The 24,313-nt window shown below is 40.7% G+C and overlaps 2 protein-coding genes across 2 annotated transcripts in view; both read right to left on the bottom strand.

Annotated features, from left to right (window-relative positions):
• The window catches only part of LOC145935937 (GTPase-activating Rap/Ran-GAP domain-like protein 3), a 28,491-nt gene extending 19,826 nt beyond the window's left edge, over positions 1-8,665 (bottom strand). Inside the window, exons 1-2 of the mRNA XM_083037744.1 lie at positions 7,463-8,665; positions 4,122-5,470 (exon numbers count right to left, since the gene is read on the bottom strand). Of these exons, the coding sequence (XP_082893870.1) occupies positions 4,122-4,327 (206 nt within the window). The 5' untranslated portion in view covers positions 4,328-5,470; positions 7,463-8,665. The remainder of the gene's footprint in view (positions 1-4,121; positions 5,471-7,462) is intronic.
• A 1,015-nt stretch (positions 8,666-9,680) lies between these two features.
• Positions 9,681-24,313, bottom strand: part of Pot (zona pellucida domain protein papillote) — a 28,103-nt gene continuing 13,470 nt past the window's right edge. The window contains exons 2-6 of the mRNA XM_083037746.1: positions 22,339-22,430; positions 16,445-16,781; positions 15,867-16,023; positions 14,845-15,214; positions 9,681-14,536 (exon numbers count right to left, since the gene is read on the bottom strand). Coding sequence (XP_082893872.1) covers positions 12,503-14,536; positions 14,845-15,214; positions 15,867-16,023; positions 16,445-16,781 — 2,898 coding nt within the window. The 5' untranslated portion in view covers positions 22,339-22,430 and the 3' untranslated portion in view covers positions 9,681-12,502. The remainder of the gene's footprint in view (positions 14,537-14,844; positions 15,215-15,866; positions 16,024-16,444; positions 16,782-22,338; positions 22,431-24,313) is intronic.

Here is a 24,313-nt window from a genome sequence, read left to right as displayed (position 1 = left end):
TATAGCGTGCTTTCGAATGCAGGCCAGCAGCGCGGTGACGTAATTCAACGATATATTCAACGAGAGACCGGAGAGTCATCGAAAACGCGCTCGAATTCTTTCGCGAGCATAACACCTCTCGGTTAACTCTTTTCTCGATGCACTCTCTCTCTCTCTCTCTCTCTCTCTCTCTCTCTCTCTCTCTCTCTCTCTCTCTCTATCTATCCATCTATCTATCTCTCTGTACCTGGCTAACCGTGTAATACCGTTTTTCCTCTCGCGGATTTTCTCTTTTCACCCTATCCTCTCTCTTTCTCTCTCTCTCTCTCCCTCTCTCTCCCTCTCGGCATCTCTCAGCTCCCTTATATGCTCCATATTTCCGTCTCGCCCCGATACCCCTAACGTTCACCATCGAGATGCCGCGGTCGACTTCCGCTCGGTCAAGCACAATCGAGATTGATCGGCTTGACACAAAAGAGCGGTAGCGGATACTCGGGGCCCAGTCCAATAGCAAAAGGGTTAATTATAAAGAGGCGAGGCACCAAAATCCGATATCGCGGAGCCATTACTCGTCGGCGCGATGCATATATCGTTGTTGTTGTCGTTGCTGTCACTTTTTTCTCCCGTATTAATATTTTATATTATATATATATTATATTAGTAATATCGTTAACTTAATATTAGTTATCTTACAATTAAACCAGAGGCATCTTCGATTAATGTTTCGCAAATTAACGATGGTATCCCGACTGGTATCTCGTATAGATATTCTAAGATTTTTTCCATAATAATAATAATAATAATAATAATAATAAATATTTCTATTGAAAAAGCTATTTTAATTCAATTTAATTAAATTAAATTACGCTCTTTCGATAATATAGTATTCGAAGAATAAATATACATACATGTTCTAATTTCATTTCCTAAAGGATATTGAAGGAATATTTTTCTACACAAAAATATACAATGTGCAAAGGAATATATTTTCGAAGGTGTAAAAAATCAAGGGACACGTGAAAGTTGATGGAATTTTGAATGAGTCGAGTTTTCAATCAGATTGTCAGAAATGAGTGCACGCGGAAAAATCTCTTTTCGCCGAGATTATAATATTATTGACGGTATACCAGAAGAAACGCTTCGTGGCGAAACATACGTGCTTTCGGTAGTTTACGCGTCTTTGCAGGGAGGGTTAATCTCATTATCCCTCCGCGAGAGGAGAACAAAGTGGATCATAAAGAAGGCGGTGTTTCGCTTGAACGCTTCGTTGGCGAATAAAGCAATTAAATTTTCAACGATTCTCAAGTGTGATACGATCGTATGTGTGTATATAACACACTAGTGTTATATGCGAATGCAGTAATAAAATCCGCTGGAAAACGAGCGAGAAGAAGCGAGAGATAGAGAGAGTTTTCGCGATATCTAATTATAATAATACATGTAAGTACAATCGAATAAATATGAATCATAAAGCGTAATTATGAATTATGACTAATTACCGCAATAATGTCGCTGTTGAACATTCATCAGTGCTTAATAACAAAACTTGTTAACGATATTTCGTTACGTGCTACTTCGCTCCTCGTTACGCGAGTGAAACTAAATGTTTTCCCATTATTTCTAAATTACTGTTTAATTCCGGGATATCTGTTTCCTCCCTTCCTCCCCGCGAAAACTATCGTACAATTTTCTTCTCCTTCGCGAATCTCGTTTTCTTCTCTTCCATTTGCCAGATACGTGATAGTACGTATGTACATTAAACGTAAGTCGAAGATGCCACGTCGCTCGATTATACCGCGGAAATGTTCCGTCGCGAAATTAATCCAGACACGCTCCGATCGTTAAGAGGAGAGCTAATTAATAGCACTGCCTGGCGTATTAAAGCCCGGCGTGTATTAAAAATCGATGACGGAAGTGCGAATGTCGCCGCAACCTCTTGCGATCCGAAACAACAGGATGGAGATACCGAGAGGGGATGAGTCTTTCCCTCCTTCCCCCTTTATCTCTCGATATCGTTTATCGTTTTCGATATGAGATATCGCATCCGGCGAGAAAATATCTGCGTCGTTCTCCCCCGAATGTAAGACGTAATAACTATATCCTTCAAATCATTTTCAAACCTGGTCGCTCGTAAATCACGGCATTATGAGCGCGTATACTCGTAATACTCGTGTAATACGGTTATATTACGTGATTTACGCGCGTCGTTTCGTCCAGGGGATTAGAGAGTGCGATCTCGCGTTCTTCTCGCGGCGCCGATTATCTCTTTCTCGCGCGTCGCAGTCGGTTTTATTATGCGATCGGTGTCGTTCGCGGCTCGATCGGGGGTTAACTTTCGCATTCGATTCGAGATCGCATCGTTTCCATTCCACTTGCGATATTCATCAATCGAGATTACGCCGAAAACTAATTGAGCCTTAAAGTCACACGCTCGAAATCACCGCCGATTAAAAAGTTCCGCCGACGTTAAGTTTCTTCTTCGAAGGATATTCTTTGTCGAGTGTCATTATTATCGCAATAATCATTGCCGACGTTTGGGATATAAAAATCGGGTCGCGTTATATTTTTAATAAGGTAGAGCGATTATGTCAATTATTTCTCGTTGGGAAATTTTCTGGCCGAAATTTCAGGCATGTATGAGAAAAAAATTAATCAAGAGAACGCAATGCTTATATCGAGGCAGAATTTGGATCGGAATACTTTTGAAAAGTGCGTGTATAGTGCGTGTCGCTCGAATATTTTGTTAATTCTCTTGTCGCATCACGCTAATTTTAAAAATTTTTTGTACGCATACGAGTAATCAAATAAATGATATAATCATGATGAAGGAATTTAAACGAAGATGAAACGATCTTGTCGGGGCGATAATAGCGGACGAAAATTTCATTCTCCGCAACGCAACTTGTAATATTAACCTAAATTACTCATAAAGAGAAACATGTCTCTTTTTTTCGCGATTAACCATATGCTGCCGTTAATGCTAAAAATTATATTAGCAAGAAAAATATAATATAATATAACGAAATGCGCGGTAAAAATTTCGCGTGGTTAAATAATAATTTTCATGTTTATAATTACGACGTATATAATTTTGATGTTTTAATAATTCACGATTCCCCGTTGGAAAACTCACCGTTTGTTTTATCTGGAAATAATTAATCGGAGAAGCGGGGATTCGTTGTATCAAGTTCGCGAAAGCGATCGAAACCGTTTGTTTTTCATCAATCGATATCGGCAAGCGACAGCAATTGCGGTAAACCAATTGCGATTGTTCGGCTTTATATCTCGGATTGGTTCGCTCGTAACTTTGCGCCGTCTTTAATGCCCTAATCTCAGAATCATTAAACTCGCAAGACGTGGCGATATCTGTTTTTGAGAGAAAGAGAGAGAGAGTGTGTGTTGGACAATTCTCCAAGTGGAACACATAAAATTGATTCCACCGAAGAGACGTATTACACGATACACCCGCTTTCGCGTGTACCCACGTTAGTGTAGACTGTATTAGGCGTATCAGTTCTGGGAATTAGGACTAAAAGTTTCAGCTTCTTATTCTTTCAAGTTTTCGCGCTACAAGCTCTCTTATACTCTCTTATGAATAATGTACAGATAAGTTTACAGGGGACTAGCAACTTATTTTCCTGTTTGTATAATGAAATATAAAGTTTTTTCACAAAGTTTCTATATTATATTTAATTTATATTTATTCATAATATTTTATTTGATATATATAACATTTTTATTTATTATAATTTTATACGTTATATAGAGAGAGAATTTTATTAATATTTTATATTATATATATATATATATATATATATATATTATTACATTATAAATATATTATTAAAATATATTATTAAATTAATATTTATATTATTAATATTTCTCTGTTTTTCAATCGTGAGACAGCATTGATTCTAAATTATATTTGTATTATATAATATATAAAATATAAATCGCTAACGGTTTGCAAACGACTAGAAATCGATAACGGTTTGCAAACGACTAGAAATAACAGTATGCAGTTTCTTTTGCGATATCCATAAATACCGTTTAACGTAATGAAGAGTAAAAGAGATGCGCCTCCAACGCATGCGAGTAACAAGAGTTTGCTAGCTATAAAATTGAACTTGCAGACTTACCTGGAGGTCCATGGTAGCACCTTGTTGCCCTCCAAACTGATGCTCCGCAATTCGTACTTGGTCCTGTATCGCAGCGGCGATGCCGGCACCACGTTCTTGTTGGCAACGTTCTTCATGCTCTTCGTGGTGGGTCCGGAGAGCGCGTGCCTCCTCTCGGACGTGCCTTCCCTCGCCGACTGATTGATTGTCCTCCGCAGGGAGCTCATTTTTCGGCAACACTCTTTGTTGTTCGCGATGCCGTTTACGATCAATTCGGTTACTGTTCGGTGATTGTTGTTTTACGCGTCACATAATTCTCGACGAAAAGACAGGATCCAGTTATGGACTGGATTTGTATCTCGCACAGTCGTTCGCGATCGACGAAAACTCTCGCGCCGAACGGCTGTAGCTTTTCTATCTTGGGAGGCGGCGAGATTTCTCTTCTCGCAACATCATCGTTTTTCATTCAACCGGCGTAATCTGCCGCCGCGAGGATCTTCACTCGACTCCGGCGATGGTGGCAGCATCCCAGCTCAAACTTCCCGAACAAATGTTTACGGAAACCCTCTCTAGTTACAGGAGCTTCTTCTCTTCCTTCTCCCTACGGAAAAGTGGCTATACCGGAACTCTCGTCGATCCAGGAGATCACCGGGTTCGTTAATCGAATTCCGTCCTGGTTCGTCGCGAAGAAAGATACCGTTTGCCTCGGCTCTCGCGAACGACGCTCCTCGTCACGTCAAGGGCGATCATCCTGTCCGGGGCTCTTCCGCTCCTCCAGATGAGAAGGTCTTCGTCGTCGGTTCGACTGATCGCAGGTGCGGACACGACGGCTTTATTCCCGTACGACCGTAAATGGCCGCGCTACTCTTCAACCCCACCATCCAGCGGCGTCGTTCGCCACCATAACGTTCGCGCCGTTCGTAGCCGGTGTTCCTGCTCATCGTCCAACCCCACCATCGTTCCTCGGACACCCCACGTACTTGCCGTCGTCATCCCTCGCCGTAGAGACGCTTTTCTCTCTTCTCTCTCCTGAGAACACCCTCTCGCGTCTCTTCCCCTCTCGTTATCGGCTATTCGCGCGCGAGCGCGCGGCAACTAAACTCTATCGCTCGCGCCTCGTCGAGCCCAATCGACGATGGACCGAGAGCGGATGCTGCGAACGTGTGCGCGGTCACCTCGTATTATATTATTGCGATTATTGTCCGAGAGAATCTTCCTCGCGTCTCCTCTCCACGGCGAACGCTTAATGTCTGACGATAAAAGCTCACATCGTCGAGATTATTAGGATTAACCAGAGTATCTTTCGCTGCTTTTCGCTTTCTCTCTGATAGATACTGGTGGATGGGGTCACTTCGTCGAAATTGTTGAGGCTAAAAGAGAATAGTCCTCACGCATCGCGAACTTTCCCATTTCATTTGTTGATGGATATTAATATTACGTAGATTAGCTATTTTACTGAAACTGTGGGAGAGAGAATTTGTGCCGCATTGTTTTCTCTTCTATAACGGATATTAACATTAGAACTATTTTATGAAAATTGTTCGGACTAAAAAAGAATTTATGCCGTATTGCGTAACTTTCTATATCAACGCGATAAATATTAATATCACTTTAAGCAAAGGGACAAATTAGCAAAATTAAGAGTTGACAAGCAGTTCTCCTCGCAAGTCGCAAAGTTCTATTTCCAGTCAGTTTCGAGACAATCTCGGACTCGCAATAATCAGAGTGAGATGTAAATTGTATAGATGTAACTTAGAAAATTATTCACCTACCCTTTCGCGTCCCTCTCCTTCCCCTCCCTTTCTCTCTCTCTTTTTCTCAAGCGTGCACGTAGTGTCTATGCATCGCGAAGTTACCCGTGCGTAAACGATTACCTACCCTTTAAACGAGTAATCGTGCACCAGCCCTTATACTGCGCGTCAGCTATGCACGAGCTCACGCATCATAGGAATTCTTCCAGAGAGCCCGAGACGCAAGTTTGCGTCAAGAAGCATATTTTATTTTTTCCCTATTTATTCCTCCGTAAAGCACACACACACACACACACACACACACACACAGCTAATGCATATATTACGCGTATTAAGGCTTAACAAGAAAGCACCGGAGAATGTCCTCGCGCGATCTTAATTTTTTTTTCGACGAAACATTAACGATTCCACGCGCGGCAAATATTCAAATGTGGATTTCTTCAGAAAATGTTTCCAAACTTATCGCGCGACTTTATTATAATAACTCAACTTAAATATCTTGATAATCAATTAACTTCGGGTTATTATGTGAAAGGGTCTCAATTAGAGCGTTACACGTGAAAATTAATTGCCTATTTGCGAGCTTTTGCTCCGATGGTGACAATTAATTGAAATTTCCATTTAAATATGCAAATTCATCAAGGAGCTCGGTTGCTATTAAAATTTTTATGCACAACGCGTCGTCAGATCGCATAGGCGTTCGCCTTAGGCCTCTATATTGATCGTTAAACTTAGTTTTCGCACGCTTCACGTATGGGTTATAAAGATAATCGGTTAGCCGCAGCCTGATTGCAATCTACGCTTCGTTCCAGTCTGTTCGCCTTTAAAAAAAACAATTGAACACATTTGTACACATTAGCATTTTATTGCCACACTTTTGCGTAGAAATTTATTTCTACAGTAGTGTTTGAATACATTGATATTTATATTTCAGGATTTAATCGAACACATTTATATACATTTTTATTTCCACGCTTTTGTGTACAAATTTATTTCTGGAATTAAATTTCCATTACAAAAGGGTGGAAATAAAATGCTAATGTGTAAAAAAGTGTTTGATTAAATCTCGAAATATAAATATGAATTTAAGCTGCTCGTTAAAATTATTTTGCATGAAAATGTTTATAATCGCGAGATAACTTCAATTATACATCGCTCGGAAACTCGAGAAAAAGAGAGTTTCTTTGTATAGAATACACCTCGTCTAACTCATAATTAATATGCATGTGCTTTAGACACCTCTATTTCACCCTTGCTTTTAGTTTGGACGAAAGCGACACGAGTTGTCGCGTCGCGAGTAAAACATTTCGCAACAAAGTATACCTCGAATGAAGTTAACTAGTTTGCGCGACGGCAGAACGGTAATCCATTGTCCTATCTTAACAATGATAATAATTAGCCCGGACATAACGATGCGCGGATATACAACTGTATGCAAATTATCGTCGCTCGTATCGTCAACATTCCGCCAACTCAAATTCGAATTTCCGATAAATTGAACAACCTCTCTGACGTATCTGCGTCATCAGCATCACGGGGATGATCACCTCTGTAGGTGTAATGACATTTAACCGAGTGTCTCACGTGCGTCGCATCATCATTCTCGCTTACCTCTCTTAAGCAGGCACGTGTCGCGCACCGGATGCGCAGCGCAATCCTCTTCGATTCATCTCATTACAGAAAGAGAGAGAGGGAGAACGTAATCGCGTATCGTACATGCATACATATATTACGTAACCGCGTTTTTTCGCACGATTCGCGCGCGATTCACCCTCGATCCAAGGAGCGCCCCCGCGGATCGCGAGCAAGCTCGGGAACGACCGTGGAAGACTGCTCGATTCACGGCCAAGATAATTCAGCGAAGGGTGCGCGGGAAAAACGCATGCGTCGATCCGCCCCGCATGGTCGAAGGAGCAAAGTACACATGTACCTATGCGCGGCGCTCCACGGACGGACCGCTTTGTTCGCATTTTCGGAAAAACAAGTAAGCGCATATATATCTTGTATAAGCGAGAGGGAGGGAGAGAGAGACCCCGGGAAGACGGACGCGTCTTCCTTCACCGAGAGGGATCGATCAAAAGGAGGACTTCGCGAAGCAATTATAGAGGTACCCTCGTGTATATATGTGTGCGTCTCTCAACCCCTCTCTCTTTCAGCCTTTTTCCCTCTCTATTTCCCTCCGACGCGACCTCGGGATCATTCGCCATGATCGCCTGAGGCTGCTGTCGATCTCGAATGGATCCGCCGCTTTGCGGAGAATTCTTTCTCTCCCCGGCGCTCGTAATTAATTTAGACACATTCCTTCCCCCGCTTTCCGCCGCGATTGTTCCGGGCGAGAAGACCGGATGAGAGTTCTCCCTCTCTCTCTCTCTCTCTCTCTCTCTCTCTCTCTCTCTCTCTCTCTCTCTCTCTCTCTCTCTCTCTCTAGCAGGAGATGCAATCTAATTATCACGAGAGACGCTTGTACTTTTCGTATCGGCATCTTCTCAAATGCTATTCTTCACCTTTCTCTATTTTTTTCATTTTTTCCCCTCACCTTTCTCTCTTCGATACGGAATGATAAATTATTCGGTAGTATATTGGGTCGGTATATATGCGTTCGGAAAGTAGATTTGAATGGATTCAATTTTAATCTCGTAATCCACACTTCTTTTTCTTTTCGCATGTTTTATGGATTCGTTGAAATTTAAATTTAAGATCGTCTCGTTACTTTCCGAACAATCTACCTGAGTACACTTGCTTAATATGGCATAAATAAAATTATCGAATATATAGGGAGAAAATATTTTATATTATAATCTCCCGAGGAGCAGATATCTCTTTTTTAATCAAGATGACGTTCTCTGGATACGCTCAAGAATAAAAATCTTTCCAGTAAAGTCATCATATAAAGTTTATTCGGCAATAAAGGTAAAACACAGTACAAGCCGCTTTTAGTAAACAATTTTATTAATAGCCATGTTCTCTCCGCGGTCTCGCTCGAAGATCGTATTACACTTTCCATTTATTCGCGATCGCTGTTGAAACTCGCGCGCCATTTTATCATAACTTCGACAACAACGTCGAAGAGCCCCCGTGTAAATTAATCTCCCGCGAAGTAATACGAAGCGACGAGGGTTACATGATTTATAACACAACGCATTCGGATCGTGCATTACGTACGTGCGCTGTCGGCATTTGTTAGCAGTTACAATTTAGGGGAGTTTAGTTCAAACTTATACAGTATATGTATCAACCGCTTATGCTTATATATATATGTATATATATCTATCGAAACAGCACTGTCAAGACACAGCGAACCGTATTGGCCATTCGTTTCGGCAATTTTATATCAGACCCTGTTTTCCTCCCCCGGTTTTCCTTTATTTGAAATCCCTCGTCTCGTTATGTACATTCCATGTAGCACCCATTTCACTCGCGCGATACCCTTGCGAATATATGCATACTATATTCGCACGAGTTCGTAATCGAGAAAACGGCCAATTCACACGCAATTCGCATCCATTAGAAAAATTTGATAAAAAAAAGAAGAACGATAAGTCGTCTCTCTATATTATCTGTTAATTTCTAACACTAATACATATCGCGCTATTTCACCCTTGGCTCTTCTAATTTTCACGTCACTTCACGTCACTCCTATTCCACGTTAATCCCATAAGTTAAGTATACAAGCGTTTCATTAATTTCTCTTATCTCAAGCATGTTTTTTTCTTTCTTTCCTTTCTTCGACATTGAATTTCGCCCGCGATAGCAAGTCTTTGTTAGAAGATGCTCTGAAAGGACGATGTAACCGACGTCGAGGTAAAAAAAACTCGGACGTTGATAACACTTGTTATGTAATTTTTCAATATGATTTATTATATCCCATTTTTCGCGATTAATATCCCTTTCATGTACGGGGGCACTTTATGCTGTATTCATCGATTCACATGTATGTATGTGCGCTTAGCACGTGATGTACACACAGGTTCGATGTTTTAATTTAAGATATAATGCAATTTTATTATTGATTTTGATTTACAGTCACGTGTAAAGAAAGCGGCCACACAATCACTACTTTCTTTACACAGCATTTTTTTTTTTTACAAAATTTGCAGAAAAAATCTGTTTGTATGCGATATCGATTTCAAGCCCTTGGACGGATTTATCTCGCAAACAATTGACTCGGACTTGAACTATCGAACACAAATTCTATGAGCTTCTTATCATCGATTATATTGAATTGTGCATGAATTGAGAGCAGTACAATCGTTTTTCCACTATGTGTGGTAGTAGTACCGTTAAATATAATTCAACCTTACAACGTACATATTAAAAATACAACGTTACATTTTAATTCTCATATATGTATAGCAGTTGCGTGAAAATAATTCAGGCGCGATGCGTTTTTTTTCGAAATTTCTGGATATCCTAAGAGACTATATATATGTATATGTACAGCAAATTTATTATATAGGTACTATTATATTTCGACCTTTGCGTTGCATATTGCAATTGTAAATTTTCGCCGGTGCGAATTGTTTGATATCATTGTTTCAGAATATTAATTTTGCGTTATCTCAAATGTGCAATTCCGTAATATTGAAAGCAAAACGTTTCGAATTGTTGTCAAAACAAATTCCGGAGCAATTATACTACGTACGATCGCGTATGAGAAGTATAATCGCGCCCTGATATATTAATTGTAATTTGCAAACTTCTCGAATTCCCATCTCGCGACTCAAGGATTCGGAAGACTTCGGTAAACTCTAATGACTGCACTGTAGATAATAGAGCGCGATGTGAGAGAGGGAGAGAGAGAGAGTTACGCATAAATTTAATACGCACGACTATACATTAGCCATAGAAGGTACGCCGTATTAATTACAAATATATATATATATATATACCTATCTAACGCGCGAACGTACTGTGTCGGTCGATATGTATTCTCGGCCGAGCCAAGGTACTCCGACGACAATACATTAAATCGGGTAGAAGGCTTGGAGGAAGGGAGATTAGATAAATGATCTTGGAGGGACAAGTTTAGCTATCGTTTGTGAAGCGTAATTACCCAGCACCGTGTGTTTCGTTACCTACCTTAAGTAGACTATTATCGCAGTTGTATCGCAAATGGGAAATGTTTTAATATCGAACTACGAGAAAGAAAAAGAGAGAGAGAGGGGGGAGAAGAGAGAGATCGACCTTCGCGATCTATAACGATCTTGAACGTTAGGAAGCTGAGGACAAGCAGACATTGTTTTGTGTCCTCTCTCATGCGATTACATTATATTATTTATTATTTTTTCACACACATTTTCTGTCATTTTCTCCTTCTTGCGTTATTTTCCCCGTGGAACGAACGTCGACACATTCGCTAATTAATCCATTTAAGCTTTTTGAAGATATTTGAGCGAGACTGCACTATTTAAGCTCGTATTTTGTGTCGTAAAATATTTCCGACAATATTTTCGGTGATTTAATCGAAAATGTGCAAATTCTCGCAAAAAATGGCGCAACATTTGTCACTTGAGCGCGCAGTTTACACCGATAAAACATTTTCATTGCCAGTGTAGGCGCTTTTAAAATGGTTTAATTTCCGCAAATTGTGCGCGATTCTTTGACGATAGTCTCGCCAGAATCTGCAGACTCACTCGCGGCGAGATAAGCAACCCGCATGATCTACCTCTACGCGTTTACGAGTGACGTGTGAAGAGACTGGCGGTTGAGCAAAATTTTCCCAAAATTCGGGATAATGTTTACATCGGGAGATCTCGATCTCGAAGGAACGTTTCGGGAGACGGTCTCGAAATTGGGACAATTCAAAGTTCTTGAGCGGTTGTGAGCGAGCTGTCGATAACGAATCAGTGAATCTAGACAGTGAACGGGCATGAGTTTTGTATAGGAAGGAAGTAGGGCAGCGACGTAAGAAGGAAATAGCGAACTGGTCGCGCTGCAAATAAATGATAATCTTACTGCAGTTATTTTATATTTCGCTGCCCGTCCGTGTGCATTGCCCAGTCATTTCTTGGTGAAGATATCGATCGTACAGGAAGTCTCCGTCTGAGAGAGCGAGACAAACACTCGTAATGCGCGAGTCACGTAGAGTCACCGACCGAAAAAGTACCCGTGAGAAAAATATGAACGACGCCCGCTCGTATAAATCATAATCCTTTCATATATCGTGACTCGTAACAGAATGAAAAACATGCGAATCTGTCGCGAAGAATTGAAAAATAAAATTATGCGCCTATCTTTCAATAAATCTTTCTAGTTTTCGCCTTCTTCAACTCTTCCAACTATTTTTTCTTTACATATTTAAGCAATGTTTGAAGTTTATCGTCTTCTCTGCTAACATTCTCGAAAATTCTCGATTCTATTATATTCACAGAATTTTCTGAATATTAATTTTTTTAAATATAATTGTTATATCTAATTGTAAGAAATATTTTTCCTCTAATTAACCAATTAATCATGTTTCGTTGTAAAAGTGTGACAGTATGAAAAAATTCATTGCTCAAAAATTATAAAATAACGAGCTTAATTCATTTCTAATAACTCCTTTGGACCTAATTCAGACCTTCGTCGAGGTTATACATGTCGCCCCGTATCTAAGAGGTAAAGACCGTGAATCGGTGTTGCGGTATGTATGTATATTTAGGAGGCCGGCGCTCATATCTGCATTTCCGGCTCGGAATTATTGTCGTTGAACCAGTCGGAGGCCCTCTGACTTTCCGTCACGCGTACGCTAAGTTCTCTCTCGGTGTATCGACTCGATCTCGTGACGGACGGGCCTCGTCTGTGCTCGTCGAAGGAGGCGAGGACCTCGAGTCTGTCGCCCCGTCTGATCGCCCTCGGTGTCGTTTCCACGGAACTGGTGCCATCCTCCGCGGTCGCCCAGGGCGGCAGACTGCCGGAAGGCATACCCCAATGTTCGGTGAACTCCGAGCCTGACCTGGCCAAGCTCGGCTGGCTGAGCGATCTGACCAGGGAGTCGGCGCCCTCGAAGGAACTCAGGCTGGTCAGATCGTCCCGGTCCATCCGGGCAAAGTCGCGGACCGTTATCTCGGACATGGATCTGAGATCGGCCTCGCTGCCGGCGCCGGCGCCTCGCGAACGAACAGAACCGCCCAATCGGCGCGGACGACCCGTCATGGTCGTGGCGGACTGTGATGTCTGCAGATGATGACTCTGAGTGCCTAAGGTGCGAGCCGAGCTGCCGCCGTCGCTCTCGTACTCGTACAAAGTGGGGAGAGAGGATCGTCTGGACCTGTTGTCCCATTCCGATGATTTCGACCGCTTGTATCTGTGATTTTTGCCATGGCCGGAGGAGCCGGAGGTGGAGCCGGTGTTGGTCGACGGTGGGCTCAGAATACGGATGATCACGTCCCACTTCGCCGGCGGGAACAGATTGACGTATCTCGCGTCTTTACGTATCAGCTCGTAATCCTCCTTGACCACCGCCTCGGTTAGCAAAGTGCGCAGCGTGCTCTCCGTCGTGATGATCTCGCGCCACTTGATGCGCTCCTCGTCCGTCAGTTCGGTGGCGTAACGCGGCTCCAGGACGCGCGCCAGCCTAGTGTACCAATCGGCGTCGGCGTCATCGAGAGAACGACGGGAGGCGGGGGGTAGCGGTCTGCAGGGAATCTCGGCGCGCGTGGTGTAAGTCGGCTCGATGTTGACGTCCGGCTCGTCGTCGACGGCGTTCGACGGCTCGTTCGTGATGGTTAGGTTGGAAGCCGAACTGACATCGGAGAAGTTCTCCCATTCCGGCGGCGGCGGCGGCAGATCCTCCGTCGGGTAGTTCCTGATGGTGACGTCCCACTTGAGATCCGCCGGCGGTTGCTGCCTGGCGCGATACTCGGTGACCTGGCGAGAGTGACGCTCCACGTCCTCGATCGTCTTCTTCTCCGTGACGGTGCGCAGAAACACGTCGTCCACTTCGTGGGTCGTGATCTCTGGACGGCGAGACGCGACCACCTGCGGCTGGACCAGCGGCTCGGTCATCTCCTCGCGCAGCAGACGGTGCTCGCGGTGCTGAACGGCGGTATGAGTTGTGGTGGTGGACGTGGTTGGCGCGATGGAAGGCGGCGGTGGTGGTGTCGGCGCCAGGATGCTCGCCACCCGATACTTGGCGTGAGAGGCATCCGTCACCTCGGTCAGCGAGCGAGTCTCGGTGGTCGGGGATGGGAGTTTCTCCTGAATCACGGTGGTCTCGCGTTCCGCCTGCTTACGCAGAATTCTCGAGTAAACCGGTGGCGTTTGCTGTCGAGAGATGGTGGAGACGGACGACGGTGGTCCGTGAAGCTCGGGCACGTAGGAGAAAGTCGTCATTCGGTAGGGTGTGCTCGACGAGCGAGTGGATTCCTCTCTCTCCAGGATGGTCGTCAGGTTTCTCTCGAGGGCGATGCTCGCCACGTCCGATTCCGATGGCAACGGGCTCGGTGGCGGCGGCGGCGCTCTTTTCACTCTCATCTGTACGTCGAACTTGGGCTCGAGCGGAACAGCTACGGGGTGACGCGGTATCATGATCCTAGACGCGTTCGCGGCTGTCATCGAGGAGGTTTCCACTTCGGCGCCGACTGTCTCGGAATACAGGGAACTCGAAGTACGCATCTCCTGGCGTTGATGCTGGATCTCGTGGACGAACGCCTTATTGTCGTAAGATCCGGCGGAGGATACGGGCAGCGAACGTTCCTCGTCCACCTGTAGAAACAAAAGACGGGCCCGTTCGGAGTAAATTAGTTAGCCGTTTTTCTAATTAAAAGGAAATGTCTTAATTTTTTTTATATAGAATTATGAATTATGAATTAATACACATCATATTTAGAATATATAACTAATGAAAAATTATTATGATATTAAATATCGAAAATGTTAAACATATTTTAATAATTTTTAGACTGAATAAATTAAAATTCGTGACACACAGAAACTTGTGTTCGTAACTCGATATTATTAAACTCGATTAAAAAATGATTCATCCGCCTTTGCAAACAATTATCGGGACTCACCTCGGAGTGGCTCTCGCTCGGATAATCGCTCGGCAACGTGTCCGAATGATCGATCACCAGATTCGCCTCGCTACCGGAAGTAGACGCCGCGGTCGCGTGAAGAAGGGCGTGTGCGCGGGGTATCTTCAGACCCTCGAACATGGTAATGTTGCTCAGGGTCGAGCCAGAAAGCTTCGTTATCTCGGAGCCGGTGGCGCTCTCGAATGGATGTCGATGGATCACCCGGACGTTTCGGCGTTTCAGACACATGTAGGAACAGCCGAGGCCTAGCAGGAGAAGCGAGAGGAACAGAATCGCGCAGATAATCAGCAGGATCTGGAAGCCTTTCAGCGGGGGTTCGGTGATCGCTGCAGGCGTCAACGTGGCCATTCTACGGAAATCAAAGTAGAGCAACTGAATTACGGGAAATAAAGGCGTGTATCGTTACACGTTCTAAATACAGAGCATTACTCCTTATTCGACAAATAGTAGGGTCAGATGCATCTATCGCGGATGTTTAACAGAGTTTAAATAGCAAAGGCACGTGTATCTCTCGTGATATTCGTTTCTTTAAACTTGCATTTGTTTGCAATGTTAATAATATACGTTGCGTATATTAAATTTGGCTGTTCGTAATGCATGATGATGATAGTCGACGTCAGTCACGGAATTTAGCGACGTAATGATAGTAATCGATGGTTCTGTTGAAAGAAAGGACATCCGAGAATATTCAAGAATAACATCCATTATTTCGAAAATGTAAATCTTAAATGAATTATATTTTAACTACTTTAAGAGAAGAAAATATACCTCCCTTGATTCAAAATTTGTCAAATTGATATAAAAAGTTAATGTGCAGATATAATATAATAATCATTTAATTATTTAATATATAAAAAATTTTCTGAATTATTTTTTAATATATAAAAAAATCTCATGAAAATGAGAAAATCTAACAAATTTTACCGTTCATTTTTGCAAAAAAAATATATACATGTATATATATATTTTTCCCGGTAAGCATTTTAATAAAGAATCCTTACATGCTCTCTGGAGGCTTTGGAGGTGCGGGCGCTACGGGTGGAGGATATCTGCAGACTATAGTGATAACCTCATCTCCTTCCATTTCTAATCCAGGATGAAAACGAACAACCACATTATTGGTGAACACGCGCAGAGGATCCTGCTTTGTACCGCATCCTGAAATACAGATTATTTTCGTACGATGAAAAACTAAATTCATTGTGTAATCAAAAAATGAGAATGCTTTCTAAACGTAATAAGTTATGATATTGTATAATTATATCTTAATTAAAAATATAGATACTTTGTAAAAGTATCATAAAAATATAGTCTATGAAATTGCATCATTTCGGACTGCTCCATCTCTTAATGTTTTAAATGAAAATAATTTTATTGTTTTATAAAAATCCTGATGTGAAATTTAATGATATAATTACAATATTATTGCTTATTTATATATAATATGACTTACTTCCGATTTTTTTTTAAACGATTTATTTCTGAGAACGATTTAATTCTGAGAATTTGACGCTCTTGCGAAATAAAAGTGACATTCTGTTTACTGCAAGCAAATGTCAAACATAATACGGAGACATACCTTTCAGTGGTAGCTCCAATTTAGCGGTGGTATCGCCTCGTCCTTTAAATATACAGGCGCTGTTACGATCAAAGTCGGCGTAGGCCACTCCGTAGAAGGGCTCCTCGAATTTGAGCTCGACCTCCATGCTACCCTGGTTGCAGTTTAGGAAGGCCTTGGTTCGATTCAGAAATATAACCGACGAGATGTCGTCCAGCTTGGTGACTTTGCCGTCGAGAACCGTGCTCGGCGGCAGTCCCGGCTGATACTCGATGCTGTTGCCTTGCGACGCATAGTTGCTCTGAGACAGTGCAATCGGAATTGCCGCCCAGAGCAGGACCATCAATCTTAGCAGCATCTACGGTGAAAAATGATAGCGATCTTTCAGGAAACTGACAGCGAATATAAATAGCGTTCTCTCAAAAGATAATGCTGGGGATATAATTAATAGCAGAAATTTTAATCAAACAAAAAAGAATTTAATCGAACAAAATTAAGAAATTCGCCCTTTCATAAGAAATATTTTTTAATTATGGAATATTCTTATTAATTTGCATGAAAGTTGAATTGATATCATGATATATTTTTAATAATTATATTAATTTAATACTAACTATTACTAACCCCGTTACTTTTCAGTATAACCTTTTTATTTTTTTAATAACAGTCATTATTTTATAATAATGTTATGATATTTTATAAAGATTTCCTTATCGGAAAATATACCGTGACATCACAGTCACAATTACACCCTAATACACGCTATAATAAACTTTAATGATAAATGCAACATTGCATGTATGACATGTACTGTAAGAATCGAAATCATTATATGTTTCAGGTATCATCCGAGAAGCACGAGGAAGCGACACTGTCCACGTTCCCACGAGCGACTTCCATGGAACGTAAGTTTTTCCTTCGTATACACATTTTAGCTACGTCATTGTTTGTACGCATCGTTCGATTCACGTGTGAATCCGTGCGTGTCCATCATAATTGTATGCATATCTCCGCACAGGGTTTGGTACCAGAAAACTTTCTCCCAACCACAAACACTAATAGCATCGAGAATAATAATTTATTGGAAAGAGTTCTTTGCTTAATTTCAAAATCCTATTTTATTTTTACATAATCCTGATTTGTGAGCTAGAATTATATAGATATTTATAACTTCAAGAAATTAAAAGTCACGATTTCGATTTTCAATGAGAAATTTTTATCAAGTAATAATTAATTTAAGATTGATCGAGGAATCTGCAGTCTGAAAGACTAACTTTTAGTACATCGTGTACAATGCGCGGCCCTTCTCTAGTTAAACCTCAGCCCTCTCCCACTCAACTGGAGCAGAGAAAGCCGTTATCCGTCGTTCCGAGATGTAAAACGGATAAACGCGGACTTTATCTCCGATGTTAGACGCATATATCGATATAATATCCGCGATTTTAGTATAAAAACGTCGCATACAAAATTCCGTTATTACTATAGATGAAGCTAAACACACTCTGCGAATTATGGATGATCAATTACACCGAGTGGTGTAATGCTCGTAATTCTTTCCGTATAACATGGGAGGGGGGAGGGAGGGGGAGCTCGTTCTTTATAAATTACAAAAACGAAGATGACATATTGTAAGTGTAACGATATGCTCGCGAAACGATTATAGCCGCCGCGGCCTCGGGAGAGCCTACTTCAAGGTACTGTTACGTTTACCGCCGGTAATTGCATCGAATAAACGTACAAATTATAGGCATTACTAAGCCGCATCTATAAAAATATCTCGCCGTGCACGTTTTCGTTCGTGCACGATCGCGCGCCGGTATTCACGATACACTCGTAAACGTCAGACGACGATATTCTTGGCTAAAATACATTCGCGCCGAAACCTGTGAATCACTCGACTACGTCGTCGTCGAATTGCCGGACAAATTCGCGATTCCGTGATTTTGCTGAAAACTGGACGACGTCTAACAAATTGTATGGCCATTGATTACTCGTCCTGCTGTGTATTTAGTAGCGCGTGAGAATCTCCGCGTCCTCGTCGCATCATCTCACGTTGCGAGCGCTAACGTTTACTGCTATATCGAGCGAAAATGGAAAAAAAAATTCGAATGTCTTATCTGTTCATCTAATTGGAATATACCTATTTCTGTTATTCGGAAAAAAAAAAACAGCATCGATCGAACAACTTTAAGCGAGCAAGAATAGGTAAATTTTAAGAATGGTTTTACGCAATTTAAAAAATATAAAAATAAAATAAATAAATAAATAAATAAAAAATAAATAAAAATAAGAAAGACATAAGCATGAAAATTTAAAATAACAAAGGTTGAATATTTGAAAGAGCATTATCGCGCTATAGATATGCAGAACGTAGGCCATCAATCGTTAAGAGTAAAAATAGATTCGGATAGCAATATTTATATCGATGGCCGTCCCTGCTCTTTAAAAAACTGCTGCGAACCTAAATGCGCGGTGAGTGCATAATTCAAGAGTAATCGACTGGAGTGACGGATATGATGGGCCATTTATTAGCGCCGACCATCGCATCGGCTAGAAATAGTTATATTAATTGCGCGTTTGACGCAATATAGTATAAATCACATGGAAAGCGATTAGTAAAACGTGTGTATTTCGAGATACGCGTGATGAGTGTTGTAATAAATTACGCAAAAATAACATGCACGGGCCATTTCAGTTTCATTGTTCTTCTATCGACGACGAGTTAATCGATAAATTCATTTATCGTCAGCGAAAATTTGATGGTAATTGATAATTTGATGGTTTAATTATTTTTTCTTGTAAATTAAATATAAATAATATAATAACTTTTTTAACACACACATACTCGTATTAAATATAAAACAATTATTTAATTTACGTAAATAAATACAAAAGTTTTGCTAAATAAATATTCTTAACATATTTAAACACAAAATACATATATTCTGACAAAAAATAACTGCCAAGAGATTTAAGCAAATAATGGTCCATTTTACAGTTTGTATAGAAAAAACTAATTTTATTATATTTATCAGATTTTTTTTACTTAAAAACGTGCACGCATTGTATAAACGATCTCGAGAATCGTCCCGCAAAATCGCGGAAAATGGCGAATCTCGGGGCGGCTTGTTAAAGATCATTAAAGATTTTACAACTTCTCGTACTTATCCGGAGAAGAGCCACGTTATTCTTCCCGGATCGCGAACGCAGAAAGTAACGCGTGAGAAGTCTCATATAGCAATTGTGTAGCTATTTCCTGCTTCCGGCATTTCCTTTCTCCGAACGTGCCACGATGAGGAATCTCCGCGCGCGATTACTTAATTATTTAATTGATGCGCGCTATATACGCGTTGATGAAAAAAAAAAAGAACAACAGTTAATAAGGAATAACGAAGTTCGATTTAATTGGCGATGTTATATCGCGATATTATCAAACTCATATCATCTTACTGATCGCATTAGCATATCGCGTACGAGGAGCTGAATCGAAATAAAAATCTCTTAACGCGCGACCACCCCATACTAGAAGCCTGTGCGCTAAATCATATTACAGTCCCTTTGGTAATATTACACTTCTCCCAGTCTCCCGCGGCTGCTGAGATACGAGGTACCTCGCGCCATACTTTAAGACCCCCTATTACGCAAATAATTTTATAGTCCTTAATTATTCTCATCCTCCACGAACGTTTGTCTTTGGCGGTATCTCGAAATTGAAAATAACAACTCTTGTTACTACATCAAGCTTCGGTAATATCATTAATTCTACTCGCGATATGATGTAGAGAGTGAGTACAAGAGTGAATTACAAGGTAGAGATACAAATTTTCTATTTCCGTTACTTTTAAAGATAAAATCAAAATGATAGAGAAATAATCGCACGATATAAGATATATTATTTTACACTGTTTTTTCCCAAAATTTTCTCTGCCGCAAACAAATATTTTTTAAATTAAATTTTGATTAGATATAAAGACAGGAAACTTGTGTCTTTTTTTAGTCTGATACATTGCAACAAAAATATCTTGATTATTGATGGAGGGACATAAATAAATACATAAATAATAAATATATAATAATAAATACATAAATTTTTTCAAGTCTAAAAAATATCTTTCTGCGCAATTGTTCATTATTATCACGAATAATTGAAACCGCGAATAGAAAAGCCTCGTCGAAGCTGAGGCTGCGTGCCCTAACGGTATCCACGACAGAACTTACTTTCGTATAGAAAAGTTGAGTCATGCCCTTTCCGCAAGGATCGATTCGCTTACATTTCAATGCAGCGCGCGAGACTTTATTGCGATTGTATCGTGCTCATCCATCAGCCTCAATCCTCTCGCGTCACTGACAATGAGAGATGTTGAGATACCTTTGGAATAGCCATTATCCGCTCAGCGGCAGCGAGGCCATTAAAAAAGATGCGATTGATATCCGGCCTTCCGCTGGCGCAATCTCGACTTCCTCGTGCAGCCGGCTACCGTGTCCGAAGAAAAAGAGAAAAGAACAAAAAAGAACCGTAAGAAACTTCTCAGCAAACGACTATCCTTCAAATCGCTTCGCGATACCGCCGATTTAGGAAGACAATAATATAGTTCCGTAGTTTGTTTACCATACCGTTATACGAGTATGTAAATAAACGTGCGAAGGATCCTTCTGGCGCGCGAAAATACACTTCGCGTTCGTTAAATTTATTTCTCGGCGGAAATCGTTCCGCGTACAAATTTCGTTCTTTGTATACGTACGCGGTTGAATTATAAGGCTAATATCTTTAAAGCGCGTGAAGATGGACCATGTGTATCCTAGTTGGATTCGTCATTTCCGCGGAGCGGATATATACGAGCGAGGAAAACGCGCGAGAAATCGAAGGGAATATCTCTCGCGGTCGTCTCTCTCTATCTCTTTGTCTCTCTCGCGCGCATCTAACGATGACTGCCGGCTCTAAACCCGTGATGCAGGACCGCGAACGAAGGAGAGTCTCGGGCACGCTTCGATGCACTCGCGTTGCTGGACCGGCTGCACCGTTAGGCCGCACCGCGGTATAATACGCGCTCGCGGTGATGCACGGCATAACAGAGAGTGCCCGGTTTATACCGCGCCGAAGCGTCGTCGTTTATCCCCGAAACCCGCGATCGCGTGAATTTTCCGTGTCAAACGCGGCGTAAATATTTCCAAATCCGATAACTCTCTCGAAAATTCGATCGCAGAGATAATAACTTCAGTTATCTGATTAATTCTCTATTTTTCCTATATACATCTATTTCTTTTATATATAGAAGAATTAATTATAGAATTATAAAATAATTAATATAGAAAAATTAATTATAGAATAATTTATTATATACTCTATATGCTAAACAGAATACACATATTAGAAAGGAGATCACTAATATTGTAAATATTTCGCCAAATTCGATAACTCTCTCGAAAATTCGATCGCAGAGATAATAACTTCAGTTATCTGATTAATTCTCAATTTTTCCAATATATATCTATTTATTTTATATATAGAATAATTTATTATATACTCTAGATTCTAAACAGAATACACATTAGAAAGGAGATCACTAATATTGTAAATGAATTTATAAAGGCGAAAATTTGTATTGAAATAATCTTCAAATACATCTTCACTCTTCGTTTCGTTTTTGTTCTCCACAGAATTTACTTTTACTAAGATCCAGTATCGTTCTTGAAAATAATTGAGATCGATTTTAGTTGTTCCAATAATTACTTATACTGAAGATTGATCTTGTACGCGGTAATTTATATTTGAAAATACATTATTAGATAAAATCGGGCATAGAAAAATAAATAATAATAAATAAATAAATAATTAGGAATAAAAAAACTGAGGAAAAACTAGTGATTTTTTAAAAATTAAAGTTGCTCAATCAGGATTGTCCTGTCGTACATACCTTCAATGCTTTAGCCGCTTACTGATCGCAGATTCCTCGTCCCGGTCCTCGTTCCTCGTATCTTTAAGATTGATGACGCATGGCGTGCTGTCCTGAAATACCAAAGTAACATGACGGGGATTACTTTAGTGAAAGTTATCTCGGCGGAGCGTGAAATATGCGGACATCGCGACAAGACGCGTACGCGACCGCGATTGACGGTTAATAATACACGGTGGTTACAAATCTGCGACACGCTCCCGCGTGACATACACAAGTGCGTAAATATTTGCGGTTGTCTTATATATCAATAGAAATCATAAAAAATAGAGACACACCGAGATATCTCTCTGCAAGGTGTCTCGCGCGTATAAGTGTAGGATATCAGAACTTATATATCACAGTAAAAAATATGAACAAACCAGTACAGTGTTACTTGTCAAAAAATACGCCACTTTGAATAAAAGATGCTTACACAGAGAGAATGTTCTCTTAAAATTTACTCTGAGAATCATGGTAATCGTAGGACAATATGGTATATGGAAAAAATTTTATAAGAATTTCTTTGATTTATATTTATCACAATAAGAATAATAATATCTATTACAATAAAATATAAAATTTGTTTGATTAATTTTACTATGCAGTTTAGTCAAAATTAATCAAACATGTTTTACATTTTATTGTGATATAGATATTATTTTTTTTATTGTGATAAATATTAATCAGAGAAATTTTCATAAAATTCTTTCCATATACTTATTGTCCCACGATTACCATGATTTTCAGGGTAAATTCTAAGAGAGCATTCTCTCAGTGTATTTTTTGATAAAAAGTACCGATCTATGCTTTCGAGGCAGTCTAATGGTTGTCGGAATCCGATGTCGGAATTTCATCAACAATTCAGCGCTGAATTGTTATTTTATAGGAGTGAGCTAGCACGATCCATAAATCACAGAGTTAACAGTAACTTCCATCGAGGATTAGTCGATCTGGGAGCATCGAACCGAATCGTTATATGGCGTGCTTTAGTAACTTCCTTATATTCGGAGTAATTAAAGAGATACCGTTTTTTTTTTTTTACCGAAACATGTTATTACCAGAAATACATAATTAACACCTCTTATCGTTACTACACTCTGCGTTTCTAACGCGCACTCTAGAATTCTTTATAGCATCGCGAGAGGTCTTTTATTAGATTTGTACTCCATAATTACACCTGAGAATGCGCTCTCTGCGATATACTCGAACGTAAAGAAAAGATGAAGACTCGCGATGCGATGGTAGATGAAGAACAAGTGAGATTAAAAAGGATTTATGGAAAAGAGATGCCTTCAGAAAACATTAGCCGGAATAAATTTTACTTTATACTATTGTTGTTCTCAACGCGATAGAATAAAAATATATTGGCCTTGTTTCTGGAGAATGCGCATTCTAGGAAGATGACAGAAGATGTTGCAAACTCTCAAAGTTAAAACCAGATTTAATATAACTTTTCTGCATCTCGTGTGGCACACTTTTCTCTGGCAGAGATATACACTCGATGTAATCGATTCTTCCATGACACAGTACGATGATGCGTCGCTAACCTTGGCCGCTTCCTGTCACACAAGCACACACCCACACAAATGTACAGAAACACAAATACATACACACGCATTTATTGTCGCAACTATCCGACCAATTTTCTTAGAGTCAGACCGCACTCGCTCAGTGACATTCTTTTGGACAGCGGCACGTGAGCATCGTACCGATTACGAGATTTCAGATACATACATACAGATACATACATATGTGGTTCGAATACGTATGTTCTTACTACATGTGTTTTACGGCCCTATGTAAGTCGAGCGGACGTGTTCGCGCTTCGCGACGAGGAGGATAATGAGGATCGTCAGCGAAAGAATTCGCGAAGGCTTTCGATGATGGTCAGATCGAGAGATCGAGAGATGTCCCACGCGATTATGCTGCCAACGCGACCCAACATCGCCTTGAT

The sequence above is a fragment of the Prenolepis imparis genome, unplaced genomic scaffold, assembly GCF_030444845.1.
Source record: "Prenolepis imparis isolate NDT839.2.m4 unplaced genomic scaffold, iyPreImpa1.0 SCAF_5, whole genome shotgun sequence".
In the NCBI taxonomy this organism is placed as follows: domain Eukaryota; kingdom Metazoa; phylum Arthropoda; class Insecta; order Hymenoptera; family Formicidae; genus Prenolepis; species Prenolepis imparis.
Note: the sequence above shows the minus strand (reverse complement) of the source record. Positions and strands in the feature narration are given on the sequence as shown.